General features: G+C 56.7%; 1 protein-coding gene across 4 annotated transcripts in view; it reads right to left on the minus strand.

Moving 5' to 3' along the window:
- The window catches only part of MYOM3 (myomesin 3), a 46,630-nt gene that overhangs the window by 22,092 nt on the left and 210 nt on the right, over positions 1-24,328 (minus strand). The window contains exons 2-17 of one of the 4 annotated variants that reach the window (XM_004741177.3): positions 24,013-24,059; positions 21,140-21,318; positions 20,688-20,768; positions 19,961-20,120; positions 19,096-19,253; positions 14,510-14,605; positions 12,600-12,688; positions 10,580-10,624; positions 9,980-10,120; positions 8,763-8,924; positions 7,859-8,000; positions 6,817-7,016; positions 6,007-6,060; positions 5,464-5,591; positions 2,685-2,868; positions 1,154-1,328 (exon numbers count right to left, since the gene is read on the minus strand). In XM_004741177.3, coding sequence (XP_004741234.1) covers positions 1,154-1,328; positions 2,685-2,868; positions 5,464-5,591; positions 6,007-6,060; positions 6,817-7,016; positions 7,859-8,000; positions 8,763-8,924; positions 9,980-10,120; positions 10,580-10,624; positions 12,600-12,688; positions 14,510-14,605; positions 19,096-19,253; positions 19,961-20,120; positions 20,688-20,768; positions 21,140-21,300 — 1,976 coding nt within the window. In that variant the 5' untranslated portion in view covers positions 21,301-21,318; positions 24,013-24,059. Of the gene's footprint in view, positions 1-1,153; positions 1,329-2,684; positions 2,869-5,463; positions 5,592-6,006; positions 6,061-6,816; positions 7,017-7,858; positions 8,001-8,762; positions 8,925-9,979; positions 10,121-10,579; positions 10,625-12,599; positions 12,689-14,509; positions 14,606-17,327; positions 17,457-19,095; positions 19,254-19,960; positions 20,121-20,687; positions 20,769-21,139; positions 21,319-24,012; positions 24,060-24,328 lie in introns of those variants that run through there. The other 3 variants (XM_045063955.1, XM_004741176.3, XM_045063956.1) reach the window with 3 other exon arrangements.

Raw genomic sequence — 24,328 nt, forward strand, 5'->3', positions numbered from 1 at the left:
CCGAGAGTACACAGCCCGTTAGGAACAGAGTCGGGACAGCCCAGGCCTCCTGAATCAGAGCGCAGAGCTGCCCGTCTGTTACTCATCCATTCAGACGTTCGGATGCTGTCTGAGCACCTCCAGTGAAAGCCTGGTGCTGTGGGGCCGGCCATAGGGCAGGGAACCGGACCCCCACAGCCCTACGGGGCTCCCTTGATGCCTTCACACAGGCAGCACTCCCCGGCGGTGGTGGATGCCTCTTTCCAGGCATGACACGTGTCACCAATGGCATGCACACACGAGTTCTCTAGACATTCCAGAGGACCCTGTGCCCCCTCCCCCCACACCGTGTGTGATAAGTGTCCCAGACAGGCCACTCCCTTCCAGTGACTCCCTCATGGAAGCACACCAAATGCAAGCCGGGGGGAGATGTTCTATTGACAACCTGGTCAAATCTATCCGAATCTGTAAAAACTTTGATGATTCTCCAACTTGGGAACTTTAGCAATAACAAGTTGTGAGTGACCCCTCACAGATGACCATGAGACACCAACGACTTGTGGGGTTCATGGTCCTGTCCCTTTTTCTGGGTCAGATGGTCAAGAGGCTCCTGGCCAAGGGGGACCCAGGTGACTGTGCTCCGGGCTCAGCCAGCCGGCTGATGGAAGGGTGGGGAGAGCCCTCGCCACCCAAGCCCTTGACCCCACAGAGCCTCAAAACGTGAGCCCAGAAGCCTCACGGTTCACTGCCTGCAAGGACCAGGGGCTTGTGAGGCGGGAGCTTCAGCGGGGAGGAGAGTGTGGTGGCTCCATAGAGCGGGGGCTCTATGTCTCCCCCAGGCTTGGGGAGGCAAGTGTCAGTGCAAGAGCCCCAGGCAAGGGAGGGGTGCAGGCAGAGCCTGTGGCCACATCCTCTGCCTCTCTCTGTCTCTAAGCTCCAGGACGGACGAGACTCAGTCCATCTCCTCTAGAGACAGGATGCCCTCAGCCAGTGTGTGCCAAAGACAAGGTCGTCCTGGCCAAGTCCCAGTGTCTCCATGACTAGCTAAGGGAGTCTGGGCAAGTTACTTAAGCACTCTATGCCTCCGTCTGAGAAGAAGAAAGAACAGTGCCCAGCAGCACACTCAGAACGGCAGGTGTGGGCAGTCCCTACGGGAGGGGTGGGGCAAACTCACTTGCGGCCCTGGATGGGCTTGTTGTTCACAGTTTGCCACTCAGATGATCCCGCCTCCCGGGAATAGATGTAATAACCCAGGAGTTCTGGGGCGTCTTTCAAGGGCTCCCAGGTCAGGGATACAGATGTCTGCGTGTCTCGGAACGCTTGAACTTGAGCTGGAGGAGGGAGAGTAGCTAAAAAACAGAAACGTGGGCTGTGTGAGGATGCTGGCCTAACAAACTGGAGAGGAGGGGGGAGTGGGGAAAGGCTGGGAGAACCCCCCCAACCCCTGCAATCCAGGGGGCGGGGACGGGAGGGCAGGCATGACCCAGGAGCCTGGAGGGGGGGGGTGCCCTTCCCGGGCCCTATTAGTCACAAGTCCTCTCCCCTCTCACCTCCAAATATCTCCGCTTCCTCACGAAAGCCTCCATTCATTCATCTTCAGTCTCTGTCCCTTTCTCCTCCCCGGCCACTCTTTTTTGCTTTTTTTGGTGTTTTCCCATTTTTGTATAATAATCTTACTTTTCTCATACAAGTAAACGCTTTTTATTTTTTCTTCCCTTCCCTCCCCTCCCCCCCCTTCTTCTCTTCTTTCTTTTACTGACGTGTACGAGAACTTTGCCCTAAAACTTCTTTGTGCTTCAGAGACTGTGATCACACATTCAGTCATAAACCGCTCATAGGTCAGACCCCGAATTGTGGCTAAATGTTAACTGGGCCAGAATCAAAGGAAAACATCACTTGCTCACCAACCCGTTCGTATTTGCTATGAATGTATATATGCATATGTATATACACACACACATACACAAATACACATGTAATACATATGTATATACGTGCGCACACACATATATTTCCTATATTATTGGAACAGAGCAAATCTAGGCCCAGGCTCCCCTGGGCTTGGTAGTGCTGCAGCTGGGCTCCTTAAAGGGCCAGTCTCAGTCGTGACAGCTGCAGGGAACCTTCTGATCTGATCTTATCAAAACTCAAAGAGCCCCAGAATCCGGAGGCCTCAGGAGAGGGAGGGGCCCCGGAGTGGGGACCAGGACGGAGCTGCACCTGGGAGACTCAGGGATGGAGGTGAGAGCCATAACCAGGCCTTGGGAACAGCACATTTGACAGCCGAGGACAGCAAGGTTTGCGAGTAGGCAATGACTCGCCCAGGTCCACACAGTGTGGCTGCTGAGAGGCATCCGGCCTGGGGAGCTAGAGCTTGGGTGGGACAGCGTTAGACCTGAGGGACACCCCTGCTCACACTTGGCCCCTGCACTGGACCAGCTGGATTCTGCAACATATGAATTGTTGAGCTGGAAAAAAATCCCCGAACTCTCACGAGCTCCCTACCCAGAGAGATGCGATTCCTGGTGTTCTGAAACTTGACAGGCCTGAGATCATGTTGCTTTGCCATTTCAAGATGGGAAGAAGGGGTCAGGGACAGGGAAATGAGCATGGTTTTGTCCCTGCGGGCGATGGGGCCCTGGCCGTGGAGGCTGACAGCCTGGCCTGGCCTGGCCTAGCCCCCATCTCCGGCATCACATCAGTACCTGGCTTCCCCCTCAAGGCGATGGGCTCACTGGGCTCCGAGGGATCGCTCATGCCATACTGGTTTATGGCTCGCACTTTGAAGACATACGACTTCCCTTTCTCCAGATCCAAAAGGGCGAACCTTGGGGATTTCACAGGAGTGTCTGTATGGATGGCCTCCCAGGTGCCACTACCTATGACTGACTGTGACAAAGGAGAGAAAGGCACATTGGTGAAGCAGCTGCCTGGCACTGGGCTCTATGCTGGGGGCTCTCATTCACTTCTGACCCCCGGCCCTGGCTGCCTCTGAACACCGAGCTCTGGACCCTTCTGCCTCTTCCACATCTCTGCCCGGTGCCTACTGAGCACCTCACATCCTCTGTGTCCGGAACTCCACTCTGGATCTTCTCCCCAAATCACCCACATTTGGTTAATGGGACCTTAACCAGTTAAGGTTAAGTGGCTCAGGCCAAAAAAATCCTTGAAGGTATCCTGGAGTCCTTCCCTTTGTCCCTCCAACCCCAAATAGGCTCCATCAACAAATCCATTTGACCCCATCTTCAGAATTCATCCAGAATCCCACCCTGGCTTACCACCCTGATGCCCTTGCTACAACTTTGATCCAAGCCACCATCATCTTTTACCGGAGCTACATCACTCTTTTCTCCAAATGATGGTCAGAAGATCCCTTCACTACACAAGTCAGATCCCTGTCCCCGGCTGCCCACAACCACCATCTCCCTTAGAGCCAAAGCTTCTCTGTGGCCTGACCCTTGCTACCTGTCTGGTCACATTCACTCCCCCTTTGCCCCATGCCTCCCTGCTATTCCCGATGGCGCCAGGCCCAACTCCTGCCTCTGGGCCTTTGCACTTGCTTACCCCTTTTGTCGGGGATGTTCTTCCCTGCAGAAATCTCTGGTGGGCTCCTCCTTTCCTTTAGGTTTTTATTCAAAACTCACCTTCTCAGGGAGAACTCCCAGCCTCTAAACTAAAATGTCAGCCACCCCTTCCCTCAACACTTCAGACCCTTTCCCCCCTTTTAGTCTTTTGCCTTTATGCCTACCACTAGCTAATGTGCTAAGGATCTTCCTGATTTATTTCCTTTACCGTCACACCCCTGACTCGAAGCTCAGCTCCATGAGGCAGGGGTTTGCCTGTTTTATCCACTGCCATGTCCCCAGGGCCGGGAAGAGTCCTGGCACATGGGAGGTGCTCAGTCTATGTTTGGCAGGACCCATAAATGAGAAAAGGAATGAATTTTCATGATAACCTTGAAGGGGGGTATTAATTTCCCCACCAGTGAGAAAACTTGTGCTCAGGGAGTTTAAGTCCCTTGGCTGAAAGTCATGCATCTAATAACTGGTGTATTCGGTATTTAAGCCCAGCTGTGGGTGTCCCAAACCTGTTCACTCTCCCCAGCATAAGGGGCCCAAAAGGTAGCCACAAATCCTGCATCTCTGGGCAGATAGAGGGTGACAAGCTGAGGGCAGTGCAGGTGCCAGGAAAGATCCAGAAGCACTGGGGGAATTCGCTGACCCCGCCGTGCACCCTACCTCCCTACCTGCCATGCTTTCCCCTCCCAAGGCCCACCCACCTGCCAGGAGTCCAGAAATCAGCTTGGCCACACACACACACACACACACACGCACACACACACACAAAACCCCACAATAAAACCAGCAAACATTGCTGAGCACCTCCTGTGTGCCTCTATGTGTGTTCTCTATTCTAAGTCCATAGGTGCCTTACTTGGTCCTTGTATTGGCTCTATGAGGTGTGTATGGTTATTATCTCTCTTTTACAGAAGAGGAAACTGAGGCACAGGGAGACTCCATAACTGGCCCAAGGTCACACAGATTTGAACTCCCTCCCCTCCCTCCCCCCTCCCCCGCCCTGAGTGTGCCAAGAGAGGCCCGGATGAACAACCGGAGGTGGAGACTCCTCCCTGGGACTTTCACTAACTCTGTACTGTCCACCTGCTGTGTGCCAGATCCTGTGCTGGGCACGGTGAGTAATGAGAAGCAAACCTCGTCTCTTCCTCTAGGGGGGTTAGGGCCAAAAATGTGTCCTCGGGGCATGTTTTCAGGCCTGGAGCTGCTGGCCCAGCTGCGTGTGGCGTCTTATTTCATTCTCCATTTGCCGCCGGAGGAAACTGAGGCTCAGGGAGCTCAGGAACCTGGCTTGCACAGCAGAAGCCAGGATTTGAGTTAATCTTAACACCACGCTGTTTTTCACCCTGCCAGCTGCCTCAGCTCCGCTATGAGATCCGCCCTGCATGCACGAGCGGCCCACAGCCCCAGACACCTGCCCCTGCCCCATGTGGGTGGGAACTGCCTCCAGGCAGCCCGCCCCCAACCCCCTGCTATGGGAGGGCTGCCCACTGTGACCCTGGCTCGTGGGTACCCTCCCAACATGGCCTTGGCCAGGAATTCCTGCTGGACCCGATGTGTGGCCTCATGCCAGCCAGACCCGGGGGTGGGGAGGTACCCAGGAAATGGTGGATTGTACTGTTGTCACCATCATCTGTATGTCTTAATTCTGGGCATTTCCACGAACAGCCCCAGGAGCTGTTGCCAGTCACTGGCCACACGGGGCTCAGGTCACTTTGGAAGGTCTGCCCCCATGGAGGGGCAGGTACCTTCCAGGTACAGATTCTCCTCTAGTCTCTGAAAGCCACCCAGGGACACTGTCTGCCGTCTCTCCAGCTGTCCCCCTGCCCATGCCCCCCGATGCCTCCATGCGCCGGCGGTGTCTGCTTTTCAGCCCAGCCTGGGGCTGGGGCCCATGGGGTCTCTGTACCTTCTCCAGAGTGTATGTCAGGGGAGCTCTGCCCCGAGGCCTTGGCTCCTCCCAGCTCAGAACCACGTAGGCTTCACGGATCTCACTGGCGTGGACGTTGGTGGGGGGCGAGGGGATGGTCACAAAGTCTGGAATCAGAGTCATCGAGGAGGAGATGGGGTGGGCCCTCAGAGACCCCTCATTTCATAGACGAGGAACTGGGCCCAGAGAGGGGCAGGAACTTGCTCCTCGTCATCTAGCAGGGCCAGGCAGAGCCAGGGCCACAAGCCTCGTCTCCCGATGTCCTCCCCAGGACTTTCCCCAACATGCCACCTCCTCCACAAGGGGCACGGCAAGACGGGCCGAGGTCACCTGAGGACCCTGGCCTCCTCCAGATGGACCTCACCCGCCCTCGCCTCCCCATAGCCCGCACACAGACACCTTCCGCCTCTCGGCCACTTTGAGTTTCCAGAAACAAAGGAGGCTGACTCACAGCTCGAGTTTCCAGAAACAAAGGAGGCTGACTCACAGCTCGAGGCAGAGTGTCAGGAGTTTCACACATACCTTCAAAATCATCTGTGTTGATTGTGATCTTGTTTCCCAGGTCAAAGGAGATCTCTAGGGTGGAGAACAGAGCACGTTGGGGGAGAAGCAGGGGGTGCAGGGTATGTGGGGGTGGGGCCGGGTCAGGGAGGATCAGAGCAGGACCTGTCCACTCGGGGTGCTGATTCCTCACCCTCTTCCCAGTCCTGGCCTTTGGGCCCCTCATTGTGTGACCTCAGGCAGGTGCTCTCTGAGCCTGCATTTCTCCAGGGTCCAAAGTGGAACACTGCTGTTCTAGACCCTGAGAGATGCCCTGTCTCCTTGCAACAAATGGGGACAGAGGAGAAGTGATGGGCCTGGGGTTGGCTAGCTAGGGTAAGGCGGAGCTGGGAGGCAAACCCAAGTCAGGGTGACCCCTCAAGGCTGAAAGGGTGGTGCCTGCACCACCACCCCCATATCTCTCCCAGCTCAGGGCTCCTGAGGCAGGGCTGTTTTTCTCCTTTAGGGTATCTGAAGAAGGTGCTGTGGTTCCCCCCTCAGATTAGCATCTCCTGTGGACAGATTTGTGTTTCTTCCGTTAGACTAGTTGTCCCTTCCCCCTCAGGCTAGGGGTTCCTAAGGACAGCACTGTGCTTCCTCCCACAACCTAGGAGTGCCTGAGACTGTGTCTCCCTCATCAGACTAGCAGTTCCCGAGGGCTGTGCCTTGTCTCCCCCAACCCCTTGGAATAAGGCTTGGTATGGGGTCTGTGCTACCTGTGTCCTGCATGCAGCGGTCCTCAGAGTGCCCTGATGGATGCTCTAGAATGTTCCTCAGGGCCTCTGCACCCACCTGTCTTTCTCTGGTCTTCATCATGGTCGCGCATGACAACCAGTTCTGATGCCTTGGAGGGGAGGCTGCTGCCTGCTCTCCTGACGGCTCGCACCCGGAACCGATAGCTCTGGCCTTCCAGAAGGCCTTGGATGGGGCACCGACAGGTCCCGCCAGGGGCCTCGTGCCAGGGAACCCACTGCGCAGACTCGCCCTGGCACCTGCAGGAGAGAGGCCCCAGCTTTCAGGCCCTGCCCCCGACTCACACCTGCCGGGTCTGAGCCCCTACCAAGGCCATTCCTTCACCCCAGGCTACCAGTTCGAGTCCTGCTCTCCTCTCAAAACCTCGTGAATGATAGAACTCGGATTTTACCCAAGGGCCGCCCACTCCCTAACTTGGCGTGCGGTCCAGATGGACCCTCCAACTTTGGGCTCTCTGTGCCATCCGGGTACCACTGTCCTCACTTGGTACGCCGGCACGCACTGCCAGCTGGATGGGACAGTGGGCTCGTGGGGTCAGAATCCTGGCCCTACCACTGAAAAGCAATGTGACTTTGGGCAAAGTCATCACCTCATGTGCCTCAGTTTCCTCATCTGTAGAATGGGGCACCACAGAGTCCCCTGCTGCCCTGGACAGGATCGCAAGGACTCCATGAGGTTAGGCACGCAGCTTCAGTACCTGCTGTGAGGCAGGGCATCTGTCACCTCAGACTAGGGCCAGGACCTGGCAGCTTGTGCAGGGGGTGGGATGTTCCGGGCCCTCCCCTCCCCTCCGGGTCAGTGCTGTCCTGTCTCTCTCTGTCACTCAGAGAGGAAGGGAGCCAACATACCTACTCAGGCTCACTTCCAAGCACGTCATGTTTGCCCCTCCCAGGGTCCACACGGCTGACTCCAGTGGTGGAATTCCAGGTACCGGAGGTGACAGATTTGGAGGTGCGGATACCTTTCTCTTGCCCCTATATCATATGACCTGGTCTCCTTCCCGCCCGGTTCTGAGGCTAGGCATGGGGCTCCCTCTATCCTGTGGCCCCCGGAGGCTCTGCCCCTCAAGAGGCTGACTCACAGCTCGATGGAGTAGCTGGTGATGGGGTGGCCCCGGGTGTCGCTGGGTGGGGTCCAAGTCAGAATGAGGCAGTCTCTGTTCACATTCAGGCATCGGACATTCAGAGGGGAACCCGGGGCCCCTGGCTTCTCGGCTGCTGCATCTGAGACCCCGAGTAGGGGGTGGGAGGAGGGGAAGAGGAAGGTTCCTCACTTGGTGTCTCTTTGGCCACAGACCGTCCCACTCCCTCCCAGCAACCACTTCAGGGGAACCCTCCAGGGCTCACTTGTGATCTTATGGTCCTCAAGGACCTGAACAATAGCTTCCTTTTTTTTTCTTTTTTAAGATTTTATTTGTTTACTTGACAGACAGAGATCACAAATAGGCAGAGAGGCAGGCAGAGAGAGAGAGGGGGAAGCAGGCTCCCTGCCCAGCCCTCCTTTTTAACAACAGCATCTGGGAGGCTGTGGGAGTACCAGTCATTAGGGGCCCATTGCACTCTATGCCCCTGAATGATCAGTGTATTGAAACTGAGCCCTGTAGCATCCCTCCATTTTGTGGTTGGGAAAACAGAGTCTCAGAGGAAAAGTGACTTGCTCAAGGTCACCAGCTAATGAAGTGGCAAAGTCAGGATTTGAACCTGAATCAGTTTAAAGACCAAGAGGCAGAACTTACCAGGTACTGGAATCATCCCAGCCCATGCTCAGTGCTCCCTCCACACCTCCCATTAGGTCTGAGACTCAAGCTGTATCTTTTTGGAGGGTCATAGGATGCCAAAGGGATTCTTGGAGACTCTCACTCAACACCCCTATTTATAACAGGGAAACTGAGGCCCCGAGAGGGCAGGGAAACTTGCCGAAGGTGCCACAGCCCATCTGGTTGCTGGGCTCCAGCTACACCTTTTACCCTCCAAGCCCCCACTCACCTCTCACAAACACGTAAGTGCTCTGCTCCTGGAGCCCCAAGGGGGAAGGCACCTGGACTGTGTAGAGCCCCTCATCCTCCTTATAGGCACAGGACACCTTCAGGGATGCCTGGCGGTCTTCATAGAGGATCTGCCGGCGTCCTGAGGATCTCAGTAGTCTCCCTGAGGAGAGGAGGGGTCCAATATGGGCCCTGGCTTCCCCTGGGTACCCTTAGATGGTCTGAGTTGAGGCAGCAGTGTGGCTGGTATGGCTGGTGTGGGTGGTGTGGGTGGTGGGGCTATAGCCTGAGGCTTAGCTGGGGAGTGGGGGAGGGGTTGGTGATCTCCAGGGCTCTGCCAACGTGGCCCCGAACTCTCCTCTGCTGAAGGTTTGGGGAGTGGGGCCAGGTCGGGGGGGGGGGATGGTGGCTCAACATGGGAGTGAGCATTTAGAGAAGTGGTCAAAGGCCCAGGGAGGAGTTGGAGGTGACAAAGTGGAAATGAGAGACGGGCCCTTTTGTGAGGGTCAGCGTCTCTGCATGGGGGTTGGGGGGTCACTGTGGGTGTTGGGGGCTCAGTGGGTGGGGGTTGTAAGCTCAGTGAAGGGAGTGGGGGCTTGCTGAAGGCATGGAGGCTCGGGAAAGGGGTTGGGGGCTCACTGAGGGAGTTGGGGCATCCGTGCGGAAGGGAGAGGGCCTGTTGAGGGGTGTGGGGAGAGTGGGGACTCAGCAGTGTAACCTCAGTGAGAGGGACAGGGACTCGGTGAAGGGGCCTCTGGGGCTCAGGAAGTGGGTCCTGCCCTGAGGCCACACCGAGGCCACACTGTGGGGCCGTCCTGCTCTGTGTTCCCCTCTCCTGTCAGGACCTCCATTCTGGAAGGTCTACACGTTTGGGAAGACATCTCAGCCTTATCACAAATGTCTCTCAGGGCTTGCTGTGGCTTTCCCACTCTTCTGCCTCCCCCGCCTCCCACCCCCTGCCCCCAGCCCCCAGCAGGTGCGGTCTCCCTAGGGGTGTTTGTCGGCCACTGTGCTCCTTGTCCTTTGGCTGCAAGCCTGGTCACAGGTGGGGAAGGAGGGTCAGACATCCTTCCCCTCCCTGGCTATCAGTGGGCAGTGGCTGTGACTGCGCCTTGGCCTCCCCTTGCCTCCCAGATGAAGAGCAGCGTGGTCCCTCTCTGGCTTCCATCTCTGCCCCTGAAGGCTGAGGACCAGGACGGAGTGGGGGGCGGGGCTCACCATCTTGGCGCCACTGGATGTTCTGCTCAGCATCCAACACATCTTCCGAGAATAAGCAGGACAGGGAGAAGGGCTCCTTCTCTCGCGCGAAGACTGGCTTCAGCACTGACGTGAATTCCACGTTGGGGACCAACATCAGTCCTGGGGTGGGAACAGATGTTAGGGCAGCAGTCTTCAGAGGCCACCTAGCCTAGCCTGGGACATTTCCACTCCTCTGAGTCAGGATGCATAGTTTCTGGGGTGCTCTTAGCCAGGAAGGAGGGGCCCTGTCCTGGGAGTGGGTGGAGGTGGGGCCGAGATTTATCTAGGTGGGATCAGATGAGCCAGAAGAGCCGCTATCCAAAGGCCATGCCCTTTTGTCTGTTTGGCTTTGCCTTTCTCACTCAGTTTTGGCTCCTGGATAGCTCGGCAGTTGGGGGCCACTCTGGGGTGCCCGGGGAGCCCCAGAAGCCAGTGGGCAAGTGTGAACAGCTCATAGGCAATGACATGTCTCTGTGGACAATGGTTGGTTAATATTCTGAAGGGGGTTATGGAAGAAGGTATGACAAGGAGCCCAGACACCCTCTTCCCCGAAGGCCGTGGCTCCCTGAGCCTCCTTACTTTTAAAGATCTCCGAATCGAAGCCAGCATCCTTCCCCACGTAAGCTGAAAATCCAAAGCAAATGGAGTTTGAGAAAGTTCAGACCTCATATCCCTATTAGATTAGAGGCAAGGGTTTGGCTGTGGGTTTCCATCCTGGTCTATTGGTGAGTCTCCCTCTGGCCGCTGGAAGTTCCTTCACCCCTCTGGGCCTCTCCTTTCTCGGTAACTTGGGGGCAGTGGCTCCTTGCTCCTGATGGTGGGGTTCTGAATAAGTGAGTTCACATGAACGAAGCCCTCAGCCAGAACCGGGCACACAGTTAGTGCTCAATAAATGGCGATTTCCATCCTCTGCCCAGACCCACTGTCAGGATCATGCAGTCTGCATAGAGGCCAACTCTGGTCTGCATGGGATTTCTGGTGGGGACAGAGAGCAGGGGAAGGGCGGCGCTAAGACTAGGGCCATCTGGGGGCTTATGGGTGATATCCAGAGCGATGTTGACAAAGACCACAGAGCCTAATAATAGCTCTTGTTCACATGGGACATATTAATTCACATATTAACCTCACAGTGCCTTGTCTGTTAGTGCCATTTCATCCTCTTGTACGGATGAAGAAACTGAGGCATAATCCCCCAGCTAGTACCCCAGCAGCCTGAACCCATGTTGGGACTGGTCCCTGGTAAGGCCCTTCCTGAGTGATGCCTGGAGGGGGCTGGGAGGCTGCCCAGAGTCACACAAAGTCAGTGAAAGACTCAGGATTAGAACCCAGACCTCCTGCTTCCCAACCCGGGGCCTTTTACCAGTTGCTATGGAAATGAGAGCAGGGGAGTGATGGTAATGGCTGTGAGTGGATCCCCTTAGGAGGAGGCTGGCTGGAGTCTGAGGGTGGATCCCAGAGTTGCTAGCCTTGATGGAGAGAGGGGCAGGGGTCTGGAAGAAGGGATGGGAAGGATGGGTGGACAGAGGGAGGCAGGGCCCTGATCCTTGACCTTGGGCTTGAATCTAGGCATAGCCTATAAGGGCAGCCCAAATGCCAGAGAGAGCCGGACTGGCGGAGGGGACAGCTGCCTTCCAAGAGCTATTTGGGGAACAGGGCAGTTGGGAGGGAGAGGACTGTGAAGGACAAGGTCTGATGAGAGGCAGGGAGGGGGCTGGATGCCAGCCTGTCTGCTGCCCAGGGAGTGTGTGTAAGTGTGTGTGCGTGCGCGCACGTGTGTGTGTGTGTGTGTGTGTGTGTGTGCAACCTCTCTCTCAGGGGCCCTGAGGACAAGGCAGCAGTTTCCTGGGCCCAGAGACATGGCCTGCTGGCTGTGCTCCGCCCTCCTCATGGTGCGGGGAAGAGAGAATTACGGCTTCCCCAAACCCACTACAGGCCACGCTTTACCTCTACCATCTCTTTTAATTCACCTGAGCACCTGAGCGCAATGGGGGGAGACCCCCTTTACAGACAAGGAAGCTCAGAGAAGTGAAGCGAGGTACCCCAGGCTCACACAGCCGGTCAGCGGCAGAGCCAGAATGCGGACATGGGCCTGGCTGACTCCCGAGTGTCTCCCCGGCCTTGTGCCTCTCAGATGCCCCTGGGAGAACCCCACCAGTCGGGGAGCTGCTCCACTGGGAAATATGCACCAGAACCCAACTGGGGAAGTCAGGTCCAGGGGGGGAGTTGGGAAGGCTCAGCCTTTCTCCCTACGGACCCCCTCAGGAGGGCTGGCAGGACCAGGCCACCCTCCTGGGGGCCATAAGCTGGGTCCTGACCCCCAGCCCAGCCCAATGAAGTGAACACGGCTTTTGGAGATAGTTGTATAGGTTGTGCAATCTCAGGGACTCTCCCTTGTTCTGTAGGCTCCAGGGAAGTGAGTCTTTATGGCTGTCTTGGTCACTCGGTCCCAGGTCCAATAGCCCTGCATCAAGGGCCCTCCCAGGCCTAATACCCCTGCATCAAGGGGCCGTTCTCCAGTCTAAGCGCAGATTCACGTCCTCCTCTGCTCACCCTGGGGGTGCTGCGGGCTAGCCTGACTGGTGGGAATGGGAGTGCTTACTTCGGACAAGGACTTTGGCAAAGGAGGAGGCCTGGCCATAGGCATTCTTCACCTTCACCGTGTATGTGGCTGCGTCCTCCACGGTGCATCTGAAAAGGAGAGAGGAAGGGCCCCCCGAGACTGCTGGGCTCCATGGGAAACTCAAGTCCCCACGTGTGGGTGGGAGAGGCAGGCATTCACATGAAGACTTGGCAGGGGGTGGGGGTGGGGACTTTAGGCTCTGGTTCAGGCCCCAGCTCTGAAATGCTGTGTGCCTTTGGACACACAGGCACTGTGTGCCTTTGCTGTGTGCCACTGCCCTTTGCTGGACCTCAATGTCCTTCTCTGAAGAACTAGGGACACAATACCAGCCTATCCCAACTCAGGTGAAAGAACTGTGAAAATATGATTGTCATTCCCGAGTTGGTAGGATCAGACAGGTTAAGTGACTTGCCCAGAGTCACACAGCACCCAGAATTCAACCCAGCATTAAGGTGACAAGTTCGCTCCCAGGCATAGCCTCCTGCCCTGTCAACACCTCCCAATCAGAGTCCAGGAGCAGGAGCAGGGCACAGACTTAGAGCAGGAGCGGGGCACCCCTGCCAGTCTGTGTCAGAACTGGGCCAGATGCCCAGGTGTGCTCAGTCTCAGTCCTTGGTCTCATCACTAGTCAGGCCAACCCCATCTCATTCCCAGAGCTTGTGCCGGGTCCATTCCAGGGCTACACTGGGGACACAGAGAGTCATTGGGTTGTGGCCATCTGGCTCCATCAGCAAGCAGAGAGGTTCCTTCGAATCCCCACTCTTAACTCGACTGCTTGGGGTGGGAATCTGTCCTGCTTCAAGGACTGGGCCCACCTGCCTCTCCAGGCAACCTTGACCCTGCATGCCTTCCCTGATTGCCCAGCCCACGGCCCCCACCCTCTGTGGTCTCCTATGGTCAGATACTTATGTCCATGTCTCCCCACTTTGCTTCTGGAGGGTAGGATCGATGTCCTGTCCAGATTTGTGGCTCTGAAGCCCAAGTTGGTTGAGAGGAAGGGATTGGTGTATTGGAAGGAACCCAGCGGGAGGGAACGGCCTCAAACTCAGGTCCTGCCTTATACAAGCCATGCAGAACCCTACATCTTTTGGAGCCTGGGTGTCCTTTACTGCACCACGGTCAAGGCTTCCCTGCGGGAATGGTGATGAGCAGCATTAATTGTATATGTGTGTGTGTGTGTGTGTGTGTCCCCTTATACAGGGCTTGGCACTGGCAGGAAGTCAGCACGTGGTGTCTCATGGGAGCCCTAATGTGTGCTCTGGGGATCACTGTGCTCACAGCCCCTAGGGCCTGCACTCCATGCGTGCTGCTTCTGCCTTCATTTTTTTTTTTTTTAAAGTAGGCTCTGCACCCAATGTGGGGCTTGAACTCATGACCCTGAGATTAAGACCTGAGCCAATATCAAGCTCAACTGCTGGAGCCACCCAGAAGCCCCACTCCTTCTCCCTTCAAAACCATGCTTAAGAGTCACTATCTCCTGACAGGCCCATCCAGCTGTCTCCCCTCCAGCTGCCTCTCCTTGCTCCTATGCCTCTGTGTGTGTGTGTGTGTCTGTTTTCTCTCCCCGGCAGGGAGCACCCGCAGCATTCCCAGCTCAGCCTTCAGTCTATCCAGCTGGCCTCTGGCTCTGAATTTCTTCTCGTGTATTCCAGGGCATTGGAATGACATAAGAATATCTGTTAAATACTGATTTCCAGGCCCCATTCCAGAATAAGACCTACTTAACCTGACTCTCTGGAGGCAAGAGGAGGCCCCATGTCATGAATGAGCACCCCAGATTCTTCTGAACACGAGGCTGACTCAGTTAATAAGGATTTGAAGTCTTGCTCGGGCTTCGGGTGGGTGGGGGGTTGGGGCTTGGAGGTCATGGGTCTCTCTAGGGGTCTCACCTTCTAATCTCCAGCGTCAGGAGCCCATAGTTGTTGGTGATTCGGTACTTCCCAGCGGGAAAGAGGCGGGGATCGATTCTCATGTCATTTTTGTACCTGTGGGGACACAAAGGTCTGTGGCAGGCAGCGTGCCTCTGAGGGGACAGGACTCGGAGGCTCTCAGGCCTGGATTCCAACCTCAGCTTTGTGCTGTTCCCTTGTCTATGGGACGCGAGACAGCACCTCTCTGCTCTGAACCTCAGTTGTCCTCATCTGTGAGATGGGAGTAATAAGAGCACTAACTTCATAAGGTTGCAGGGAAAATCAAACGCAGCAAGATACGTAAAGCTTTTCTCTAGTGCCCCGAGCACTGTCCACACTCCGGGGTTCATTTTCCTTCTGGGAAGGGTCGGGGGACAGAGAAGACGGAGCCTATTAGTGGCAGCTGCCCTCTGAGGGGGTTGCCACAGAAGGTGCCCCATTCTTCCTCCCTTGTCAGCCTCTCAGGAGGACGGTTCTTTATCTTGGCGCTCATTAGGGTGCTTTGAGACAGCTTGCCGGGGTTCTGAACAGAAGCCTTTGGAAATTTGTATAAGAAGCTCTTTATTGGTCTCCAGAGACCATTCCCCCTTCCTTCCTTCCTTCCTTCCTCTCTTCTTTCTTTCCTTTTTTTTTTTTTTTAAAGATTTTATTTATTTATTTGACAGGCAGAGATCACAAGTAGGCAGAGAGGCAGGCAGATAGAGAGAGAGGAGGAAGCAGGCTCCTCACTGAGCAGAGACCCCTATGCGGGGCTCGATCCCAGCATGCTGGGATCCTGAACTGAGCTGAAGGCAGAGGCTTTAATCCACTGAGCCACCCAGGTGCCCCTTTCTTTCCTTTTTCTCAAGTTGGCTCCATGCTGGGTGTGGAGCCCAACACAGGGCTTGAACTCACTACCCTGAGATCAAGACCTGAGCTAAGATCAGGAGTCCAGGAGGCAAAACCACCTGAGCCATCCAGGGGCCCCTCCTTCTTACTCTAAAGGAACAGGATTCATCACTGAACCGCCCAGTGTGACACCAACTTCCTGCCCTCTTTTTCTTTTTTTTAAGATTTTAAAAATTTATTTGACAGAGAGAGATCACAAGTAGGCAGAGAGGCAGGCTGCAAGAGAGTGGGGGAAGCAGACCCCTCACTGAGCAGAGAGCCCGATGCAGGGCTCGATCCCCAGACCCCTAGATCACCACTTGTGCCGAAGGCAGAGGCTTAACACACTGAGCCACCCTGGCGCCCTCCTGCTCTCTTTCTACTAGGTGTGGCCATGTGACTAAGACTTGTCACCACAAAGTAAGCACAAGTGCCATGTGGCCGCTACTGATGACCCTTTGCCCCCTTCTGTGTCATAGTTCCCTCCATGTGACGGCAAGAATGTGGCCCAGACGGTGGCCATCTTGCACAAGGAAACCCAGGGCTGTGCCCTCCAGCAGTGAGGGGAGCAGAGTCTGTGAGCATAGTCACACAGCTGCCCCAACCTGTCCAACTCAGGCGCACAGACAAAAGAAAAATAAACTCCCGTCTTATTAAAGCCATTAAGAAAATCTCCGTGCCCAGCCTGCGTCCCAGATCATTCTGGAGTCAGAATTTCTGGGGATGGGGCTCTGTCCACAGCCCCTTGTTGGGGTTTGGAGGCCTAAGGAGTCACAGCTGGTGAGTGAAAGTCTGTGAAGTCTGGGAGGCCTGGGTTCTTGACCCAGCTGGCTGGGTGACCTTGCCCAAGTCAGTCCCCCTCTCTGGGCCTCTGTGTCTATGAGGCTGTTGCGGGCACAGTCAGTCCCAGTGGTGTCTGAGGTCGAAAGGAGGCCACAGCCAAGAGAGGGCGCCCTGGGCTCAGTGCATCTCCTTCCTGGGACTCGGCTCCCCCCCACACCCTGTTTGTGTCCATGGCAACCAAACAGTGCCACACCCACACCCCATCACCACCCCCCTTCCAGGCTGCACCCTCTTCTGAAAGAAGCCCAACTAAGTCTTCTTTGGGGAGGGCAGTGCCGTATCTTGACAACCAATCTTTCTACCTCTCCTAGGCCTGGGGGCCAAAGTCAGTTCCCCCTACCCCCACTTATCAGGAACATTCCAGACACCTCGGCCTGGCCAGCTTCCAACTTTCAAAGGAAAAAGCAGCAGCTGCAGCTCTGGGCAAGGCCTGGACAGCCAGAGACTTCGGTGTTCATCTTGCCTCTCGCTGGGGCCCCGTCTCCCACCTCAAGGCAGCCCCGCGAAGACACAGGCTGTGCAGCTGACCCTACGGGACAGCCAGTCATAAAACAGTGCCCAGATGACTGAGGCGCGGCGTCGGGCCCACAGCCTGGCTCAGAGAGGCCCTCATAACACAGTGAGGTTTTTATTATTTATCTCAATGTTTTTTTCTTCACAGATTTCCGTCTTGGGTTTTACTTTTGAAGGCTGCTGGGCCTGGGAGACTGATACCGATATCATCTAGAATCATGGCCAGGGCCTACCTCTACTACCTTAATGTGTCCAGACTGGGCCTTGCCTGACTTGTCTTGTTGTTGTCCCTGCATTCAGGAAGTGCTCAATAATTGCTGAATGAATGTACTCGCCTGACGAGCTTGGGTGTGCTGGGATCTTCCTTTTGACCAGGGGGAGGGTGTCTGCCAGGAGCTGGTCAGAGCCTGGGGGCCAATGCCAGGACAGTGCATGACCCTGTCCAAACCGACAGCCGACGGTGGAAAACCGGATCCCCAAAACCAGGAGCACCGGGGGCCACCTGTGTTGCTTCTGCTGGAGGGGTGCCTGGCCTTGCTTCTACCACTTACCACAGTCAGCTTCTACCACTTACCACACTCAATTCCCTGTTGTGGCAACACTGCTGGCAGGGTGGACAGGAGTCTCTTCTCTGAGAGGCTCCTCCGGAATGCCTTAGTTGTGGGCCTCAGTGCCAGAACAGCACAGGGCGGGGCGGGGCCACCGGGCAGGACAGCTGAGGCACTGACCCCCTCCTCAACCCAGGCCAGCTGGCAGGAGCAGTTCTCCTACCTAGCCAGCTGCTTGCAGCCAGGGACTGCCTTGGTCCCCATAGAAATCCAGTGCCCAGCACGAATTCCAGCTCCCTGCACCCTTTTGTGATTGCATGTCATCTGGCAAGGACCAGCCCCGAAGCCCGCTTCCTCGATGCCTCTTCTGATTGCTCCTGGCCTAAGTGCTTTCTCTGTCTCTGACTTCTGAAGCATTACATGTGCCTCAAGGAAGAACAACAAGCCCAATTTTCACTTTCGAACTCTCTAGGCTGGTAGCAACACTGACGGTTGGGAGGCAAGAGATCCAAGTTTGAATTCGGACTCAAACTGGCTGTGTGACCTTAGACAAGTCACACTACCTCTCTGACCCAGGGGTGGCCCCAGGGCTCAAAGGAGAAGAAAGTGGTGGGTCAGTAAAAGTGGGTTCAAGGATACAATGTTGCTTTTTTCCTTCATGATCTCCATTGTTTATGTGCTTATCCTCTCTCTCCTACTAGACCATGGCCTTATTCACCCTCAAGATCTGGTTTATGTGTCACCTCCCCTGAGAAGCCTTCCTGGATCCTTGAGAGAGAGGCAGCCACCTCGCTGTCTTCATCTTTACTCTTGTATTCCCAACTGCACCCATGAATGTACTTCTCTGTACAATGACATTTCTCTTTGGGGCTGAGCATTCTTTGAGGGGAGGGTGTGTGGTTCATTTCTATGCCTCAGTGCCCGAGTCTGGGGCTGGGGCCGATCACTCTGCTGGTAGCTATTTGTTGAAATCCTCTCCTTATCCCCCAGCATACCTGCCCCTGGTCTAAGACCCAGGGGGAGCCCCCTAAACAGTGGGAGCCACTTGCCACCTCCCTCCCCCCCCCCCCCCGTCCCCGCGGTCAGATTCTGCTGTGGTTACACTTCCAGGAATGGCGTCTTCTACTTTCCCAGCCCCTCTCAAGCTCTGAGGCTTCCCCGTAAGTGTGGCATTAAATCCTCACCACACGCAGGCTGGGCAGGAGGCCTTCAACCCATTTTACAGAACAGGAGAAAGGAACAGGACCGGAGAGGTTGAGATGTGGCTGGAGTCACACCTTGCGTTTGTAGAGAGAGTAAGGTCTGGACTGGACATAGGGCTCTCACTCCAGGTCTGAGTTCCTCGCTATGGGGCGGGGGCGGGGGCGGGGGGGGGGATGCCCTCCCCGCCTCCTGTTCTGCTCCTCTGCCCCCTGCCTGCTTCCCGCCATCATCTTCCAAGCCTGGAGACGCCCAGCTCAGAGCAGCTGCCTTCTGCCACCAGAGTCCTATTTTTCCAAGGGCTGGCTCCCCAGTGGCCCCGTCTTCCTGCCCCAGGCTGGCCGGGAGGAGGCTAAGAATAACCCATCCTGAGCCTTGGAGCAGCTGCTGCTCTCTCGGGGGAAGGGGGGGGGCGGGCCGAGCTCAGGGTTTGTGGGGTTGCAGCTTTCCTAAGGCAGCAAGAACTTCAGGGGGGGGGAAGTGGGCTCCTGGAAGGAGGTGCTGGGATGTAACGTACACACACTCCGTTAACCCTGCGAGCTCAGAGCCTGGGGGCAGGTGAGGACCCCCTTCTCTCCGGCCGCGGTGGCTTACCAGGTGACCTGGGGTGGAGGCGAAGCCTGGACAGTACAGGTCAGCAGGACCGTGGCGTGCTCCCAGACGGCGTGGGAGCGCAGAGGGATCCAGAACCAGGGCCCCCGGCCGGAACACAGCTCCCTCAGCTCCTTGGCCTCCCGGACCTTCTCCTCTGTCTGGAGGTGGGAGGGATCTGTGACTCCCATGAGCCAGGGGATCACATCTCCCCATCTTTGCTGTCACCGTTCCCCTGCACATGCAGGCTCTGGGAGGGTCAGCTGAGCGGCGAGGTGGCACAGAGGGCAGGGCATGGGCTTTGGAACAGCTGGCTTGGGGGGTCAAGGCCAGATTCTGCCACTTCCCGCCTGTGAGACCATAGGCAAGTCCTCAGTTTCCTTATCTGTAAAATAGGCGTGATAATAATATTCCCCCACCTTCCTGTGGGGTTGTGGTGAGGATTAAGGGAGTTAGAATGTGAAAAATCACGGGCAATGAGAAAGCCCATGTGAGTGTTAGCTATGCTCTCCTGCCCTGGGAGGGGGCACCGAGGGTGGCTTCAGATCCCTGATGTTTGTCAGGAATAGTATTTCCAGAGGTTCTTCTGGGAAGGTCAGTTTACAAGCCCAGTCTGGTTTAAAATCCCCACCTCATCCCTGAGAGTGTATACACCACACACATCTGTTTTACAGGTGAGAAAACTGAGGCTCAGGAGGGGTCAGCTGCTTGCCCCCAGGTCACACAGCAGGAGGGCGGGGACGCCAGCCTTCAGACCCAGTCCTAGACCAGGGCCTGGACTCTTTCCGGGATGTCCAGCCACCCCTTGGGAGGAAGGCAGGTGAGGTGGGTGGCCCGTGATGGGTCGCAGGTCCCCAGACCCCCTCACCCGCTGCCTCAGCGCCTTCCGGTCGCGTCTCTGGCGCAGCAGCCACTGGGTCTGCAGGAAGGCGATCTCCGTCTTCTCCCAGTCGTTGCCGAAGCCCACTCGCTTCTGCCCCCGCTCCTCCAGCTCCACGGCGGAGGTCTGGCGCCTCAGCTGGGACTCCCTGCGCAGCAGAGGCCGGCAGCGGCCGAGGGCCCAGGGTTCGTGGGGGCACCCTGGCCAGGGCCTCCCGGCCTCCCCACGCCAGCCTTGCCAGCTGCACTTGAAGGTTGTTGAGGACAAGAGCAGCTTTTAATCCTCTCTTGCTTCCAAAATACCTGAATGCCCTGCTTTCAGTAGGTGCATAATAAGTACTATGGCTACAGTCCCAAGGCCCTTTCACAAGTCTTTGTTCCTCTTGCCTTCACGACGACCAAGTGGTTAGGAGTAGTCCCCCTATTTTATAGGGCAGGGACTTGCTTCAAGCTGCTAGGACCAGGAACTGGGCCTTCTAACCCAGGTCTCGGCCTCCCAATGCTCTCTGGCAAAGCCCTGTGGTGATGTGTGGCCCCCACCCTCTCCCACAGGGGTGGGTCTCACTACTGCCGGGGACCCACCCAGAGAGTGTTCTAGGCCCCTGTGCTAGATGTAACTCTGGGCAGAGTCTGTAAGTCCAATGTAGGAGCCTAGTAGAGGCAGGGGACTGGCCCTTTCTCAGCCCAGCGCTGTCTGAAAAGGTCACCTGACTTACCGAGATGTCTCTGAGGAGGCCGTCAGAGCCAGGGCGGCTGCGAGGGCGTAGTCTGCAGCGCTGAACTGATACTCTTCCTCACTGCCCGGGGGAAAAGGGAGTTAAGGGCTGGTGCAGGATTGCCTGGAGATCTGGTCCCAGTGTCCCTGAGCTTACGGCAGCATCTACCTAACCTGTCTCAGGACACTAGCAAGCACAGCTTTGCCTCCCCCCTCAGACTGGGACCTCCACAAAGCAGGGCTGTGTCTCCCCCCTCAGACTGGGATCTCCACAAAGCAAGGCTGTGCTTCCCACCTCAGGCTGGATTCTCCAGAAAGAAGGGTCTCCAGATGACAGTGGTGAACTTCTTACCTCAGACTGGCTTATCCGGAAAGCAGGCTATGCCTCCCCACTCAGACTGGGGACCCTTCGGGGTGGGGCAGTGGCCTGGGTGAGGTCCCTGATGATCCCACCTGCTGCGGAAGGTCCTCCTCCGCACTGAGGAACCCATGTGCAGGCTGTGCTGCCGCTCCTCCTTGTGCTCCTCCTCCTGGCGGTGTTCCAGCCGGTGGACCTCCACGGCCTGGGGGGGCCGGGGCTCCCCCACATTTCCAGGGCTGTGGGGCAGAGTCATGGCTGCGAGAGCAACAACCTGCCAGGTGGGGCGCACGGTCATTCTACCAGGCACCTGCCCATCCCTTCCCCACGTGGTCCCGGGCATCCCTGGGAAGTTTGTGGGGTGGGAGTTCTCGCTCCAGGGGGCAGACAGCAGGGAGACCAGGGAGGGGGCAGGGACCTGGCCAACAGGACAGAGACAGGCTTCGCACTCTGAGCCTGGCTAGTGCATCAGTCCTTGCACTCTGCGGCTGCATGAGCAACAGCTCTGCCTTTCCCTGCCTGTGACCTGGGCAAAGTCTTCCCTTTTCTGGGCCTCCACTGATGAGTGATCCAACACTGTGGTGTCCGAGGGCTGCTCTGTGACTCAAGATGGGCGGATGTCCTCACTCTTCCTGCACACGCCCACCCAGCCCTACCTCGGAGCCTTTGCCTGCTCTGGTTGCTGCTCTGGGGGGAGCCTTTCTCCACTTCTGGCTTGCTGAGCCCCACTCAGGCTTTACAGCCCAAGCCAAGAAAGCATACTTCCGTTGGTGCAAGGGTCAGGGGTGGGGACTCTGGGTGTGGTCCCGCTTCTCATTCCAGCTATGGGTGTGTGCCCTTGGGCAAGACTCTGTGACTTAGTTTCCTCATCTGTGAAATGGGTCTACTGACTTTCCGGGGTGGTGGTCAACGTTAGAAGAGTGCTAGGAGCATAGCAAGTGCCATGGAAGCGTTAGATATTAGCATGCTTTTTCGTAGTAACCCTGCCGAAAAACTACCCGCCACCTAGAATTTTTCTCTCCTTTAATCCTTTTTTATGCTTTTTCTGTCTGCACTCCACAGTCTAGCTGTGATTCAGAAAACACCTCCCCTTATGAAATTATTTCTTATTTGTACATCGTCACTCTCCAACAAGACTGTAAGTGAGTTAAAAGTAACAACAGTGAGTGTTTTCAGTGTGCTGGCCCCATTATCTTCCTGTCTTACTGATGAGGAAGGAACGTGCTTGTCCAAGTTCACACAGCTGGTTGAGGTTGGGACTATGAGTGGCACCAGACTCTGAGCTCTTTTGATATCTATGACACATGTCTACTAGAGACCAGGCCTTGACTGTGGCTGGGCACACAGTAGGCCACAGGGCCGTTCTTCTCATAAGGGCATCATGATGGAGGGCTCCCCCTTTGTACTCCTGAGGCTCAGGTCTGGGCCACAGGTGGTACCCAGTCAGGGCTGGGTTCAGTGAGTGTGGAGGGAGCCTCAGGGATCCGGGAGTGACTCCATGAGTGTGGAGAGGCAGGTAGGGAGAGTGGGAGGCCCAGGGACGAGCTGTTTTGGGTTCTTGCACAAAGTTCTTGCCCCAGTCTGGGCCGTGGTGTCACAGCTGGTCTCTGAGGGTCCCTCTGATGCAAAGGCTCTAAGATTCAGACCATAGTCCCTGGAGTGGCTTCCATATCTCCTTCAGGTGGGAGTTCAGGGGGGCAGGCCTCTGACCTGGCGGGTCCTTGACGGGCTTAGACCTGATATTGTCCTTGGCCCCAGTCTCCCTGAAGGTCCTCCTGGCAGTGGTGGAATATGTGTGTGTGTGTGTGTGTGTGTGTGTGTATACCACTTCTCTAAGTCCATAGCATGGGAGATGGGCCCGCTGGCCTCATTAGAGCACCATGGCCCTGTGGGCCTGCTGTGGGGTGTCAGGGGAGACAATCTCCATGGGCATTTACCCTTTTTAGTTCCCAAAAGTATGCTCCCTTTTAGTATCTGGATTACTGCAGTGTTAGTCAGAACCAAAGCCTGCCCCAACTCTCCTTGGTCCTGCAGATGACCTGAGCCGAATGTAAGAGGACTGTCACCCCTTGGGCTTCCCATGTGGCCCCCCCACCCCGAGGAACAGGCTCTGCTCGCTCCCAGAGAATGACTCATTCAGGCTCATTCTGTGCCTCCTTCCTCACAACCCCGGTAAGTGGCCTCGATGGGGAGGCCCCCTCCCCCCACCTTTCCTGGGACACCGTGGCCCTGGCTCCAGCAACTGAGGAACGTTCCCTGGCATCAGCTGCTGGCTCCCTTCCCCGGATGCTCTGTTCCTGATTAGCACCGTGGCGGGGGGGCGGTGACTGGCACCCATCCCTGACCTCCTGGGCCTCCCGCAGCCAGACCCCCCACCCCCAGGTTTAGCAGATGAGCCATCAATTATTTTTAAAGCACTGACTGCTTGGGATCAAACAGCAGTGGGAGTGAAGCAGCATGTGTTCCTGGCGGGGAGGGGTCGGCGGGGTGCGGACCGCAGGGAAGCAGCCCCCTGCCCTCTCCCAGGGGTACAAGGCCTGGGTCATGGGTCCCGCGGCATGGCCTCCCCTTTTCTCCCCAGCCGCCGTCTGCTTTCCCACCAGGCCCTCTCACGGGCACCCCCAGAGACCAGGGGCAAGGAGGCTGAGCCCCTTCCTCAGGAGGGAAAGGGCAGGGCACAGAGGCTGAGTGGCTGGCAGAGCCCGAGGGCAGAAAGCTGGGTCCCAGGGGCCGGCCGTGCTCTGCCAACTTCTGAGTCCAGAATTCTGACCCTGCCGTGGAGTGGCCGAGGCCACCCCTTCCCTCTCTCGGCCTCGGTTTCCTGCCAGTGAGCCTGGGCTGGACGCGTGCCCTCCTGGCCCTGAGAGTCAGGCCTGGAGGGCTTCCTCCCTTTCCCCGCCTGCCTGGTGGGCCAAGCAGGCCTCCGGAGGCCAGGAGTCCGTTAGCTCTGCCGGGCCTGCCAGCTCACCGTGGGCCCGTCCACTCTGCGGGCATTCCCGATCGTCTCTCCAGCAGCTGTCACATCACAGAGGGCTCAGCACAGATGACGGAGGGCCACACAGAACAGTGAGGGGACGCGGGTCGCCACAGTCCCCTCCGATTGTCACTTGAGGGTGCTACCTAAGCACGCGTGAACTTTTTCTTCCCAGATCCCTCAGGTTCCTTTCCCAACACACACACACACACACACACACACACACACACACACACACCTTACTTCCCAATGGAAAGCTGAGGGGCTCACTTTCTGAAGGTGTCCCTGCCCACCCCTGATCCCTGGAGGG

The sequence above is a fragment of the Mustela putorius genome, unplaced genomic scaffold (genome assembly GCF_011764305.1).
Source record: "Mustela putorius furo isolate JIRA1106 unplaced genomic scaffold, ASM1176430v1.1 tig00003853_pilon_pilon_pilon, whole genome shotgun sequence".
NCBI classification, from domain to species: domain Eukaryota; kingdom Metazoa; phylum Chordata; class Mammalia; order Carnivora; family Mustelidae; genus Mustela; species Mustela putorius.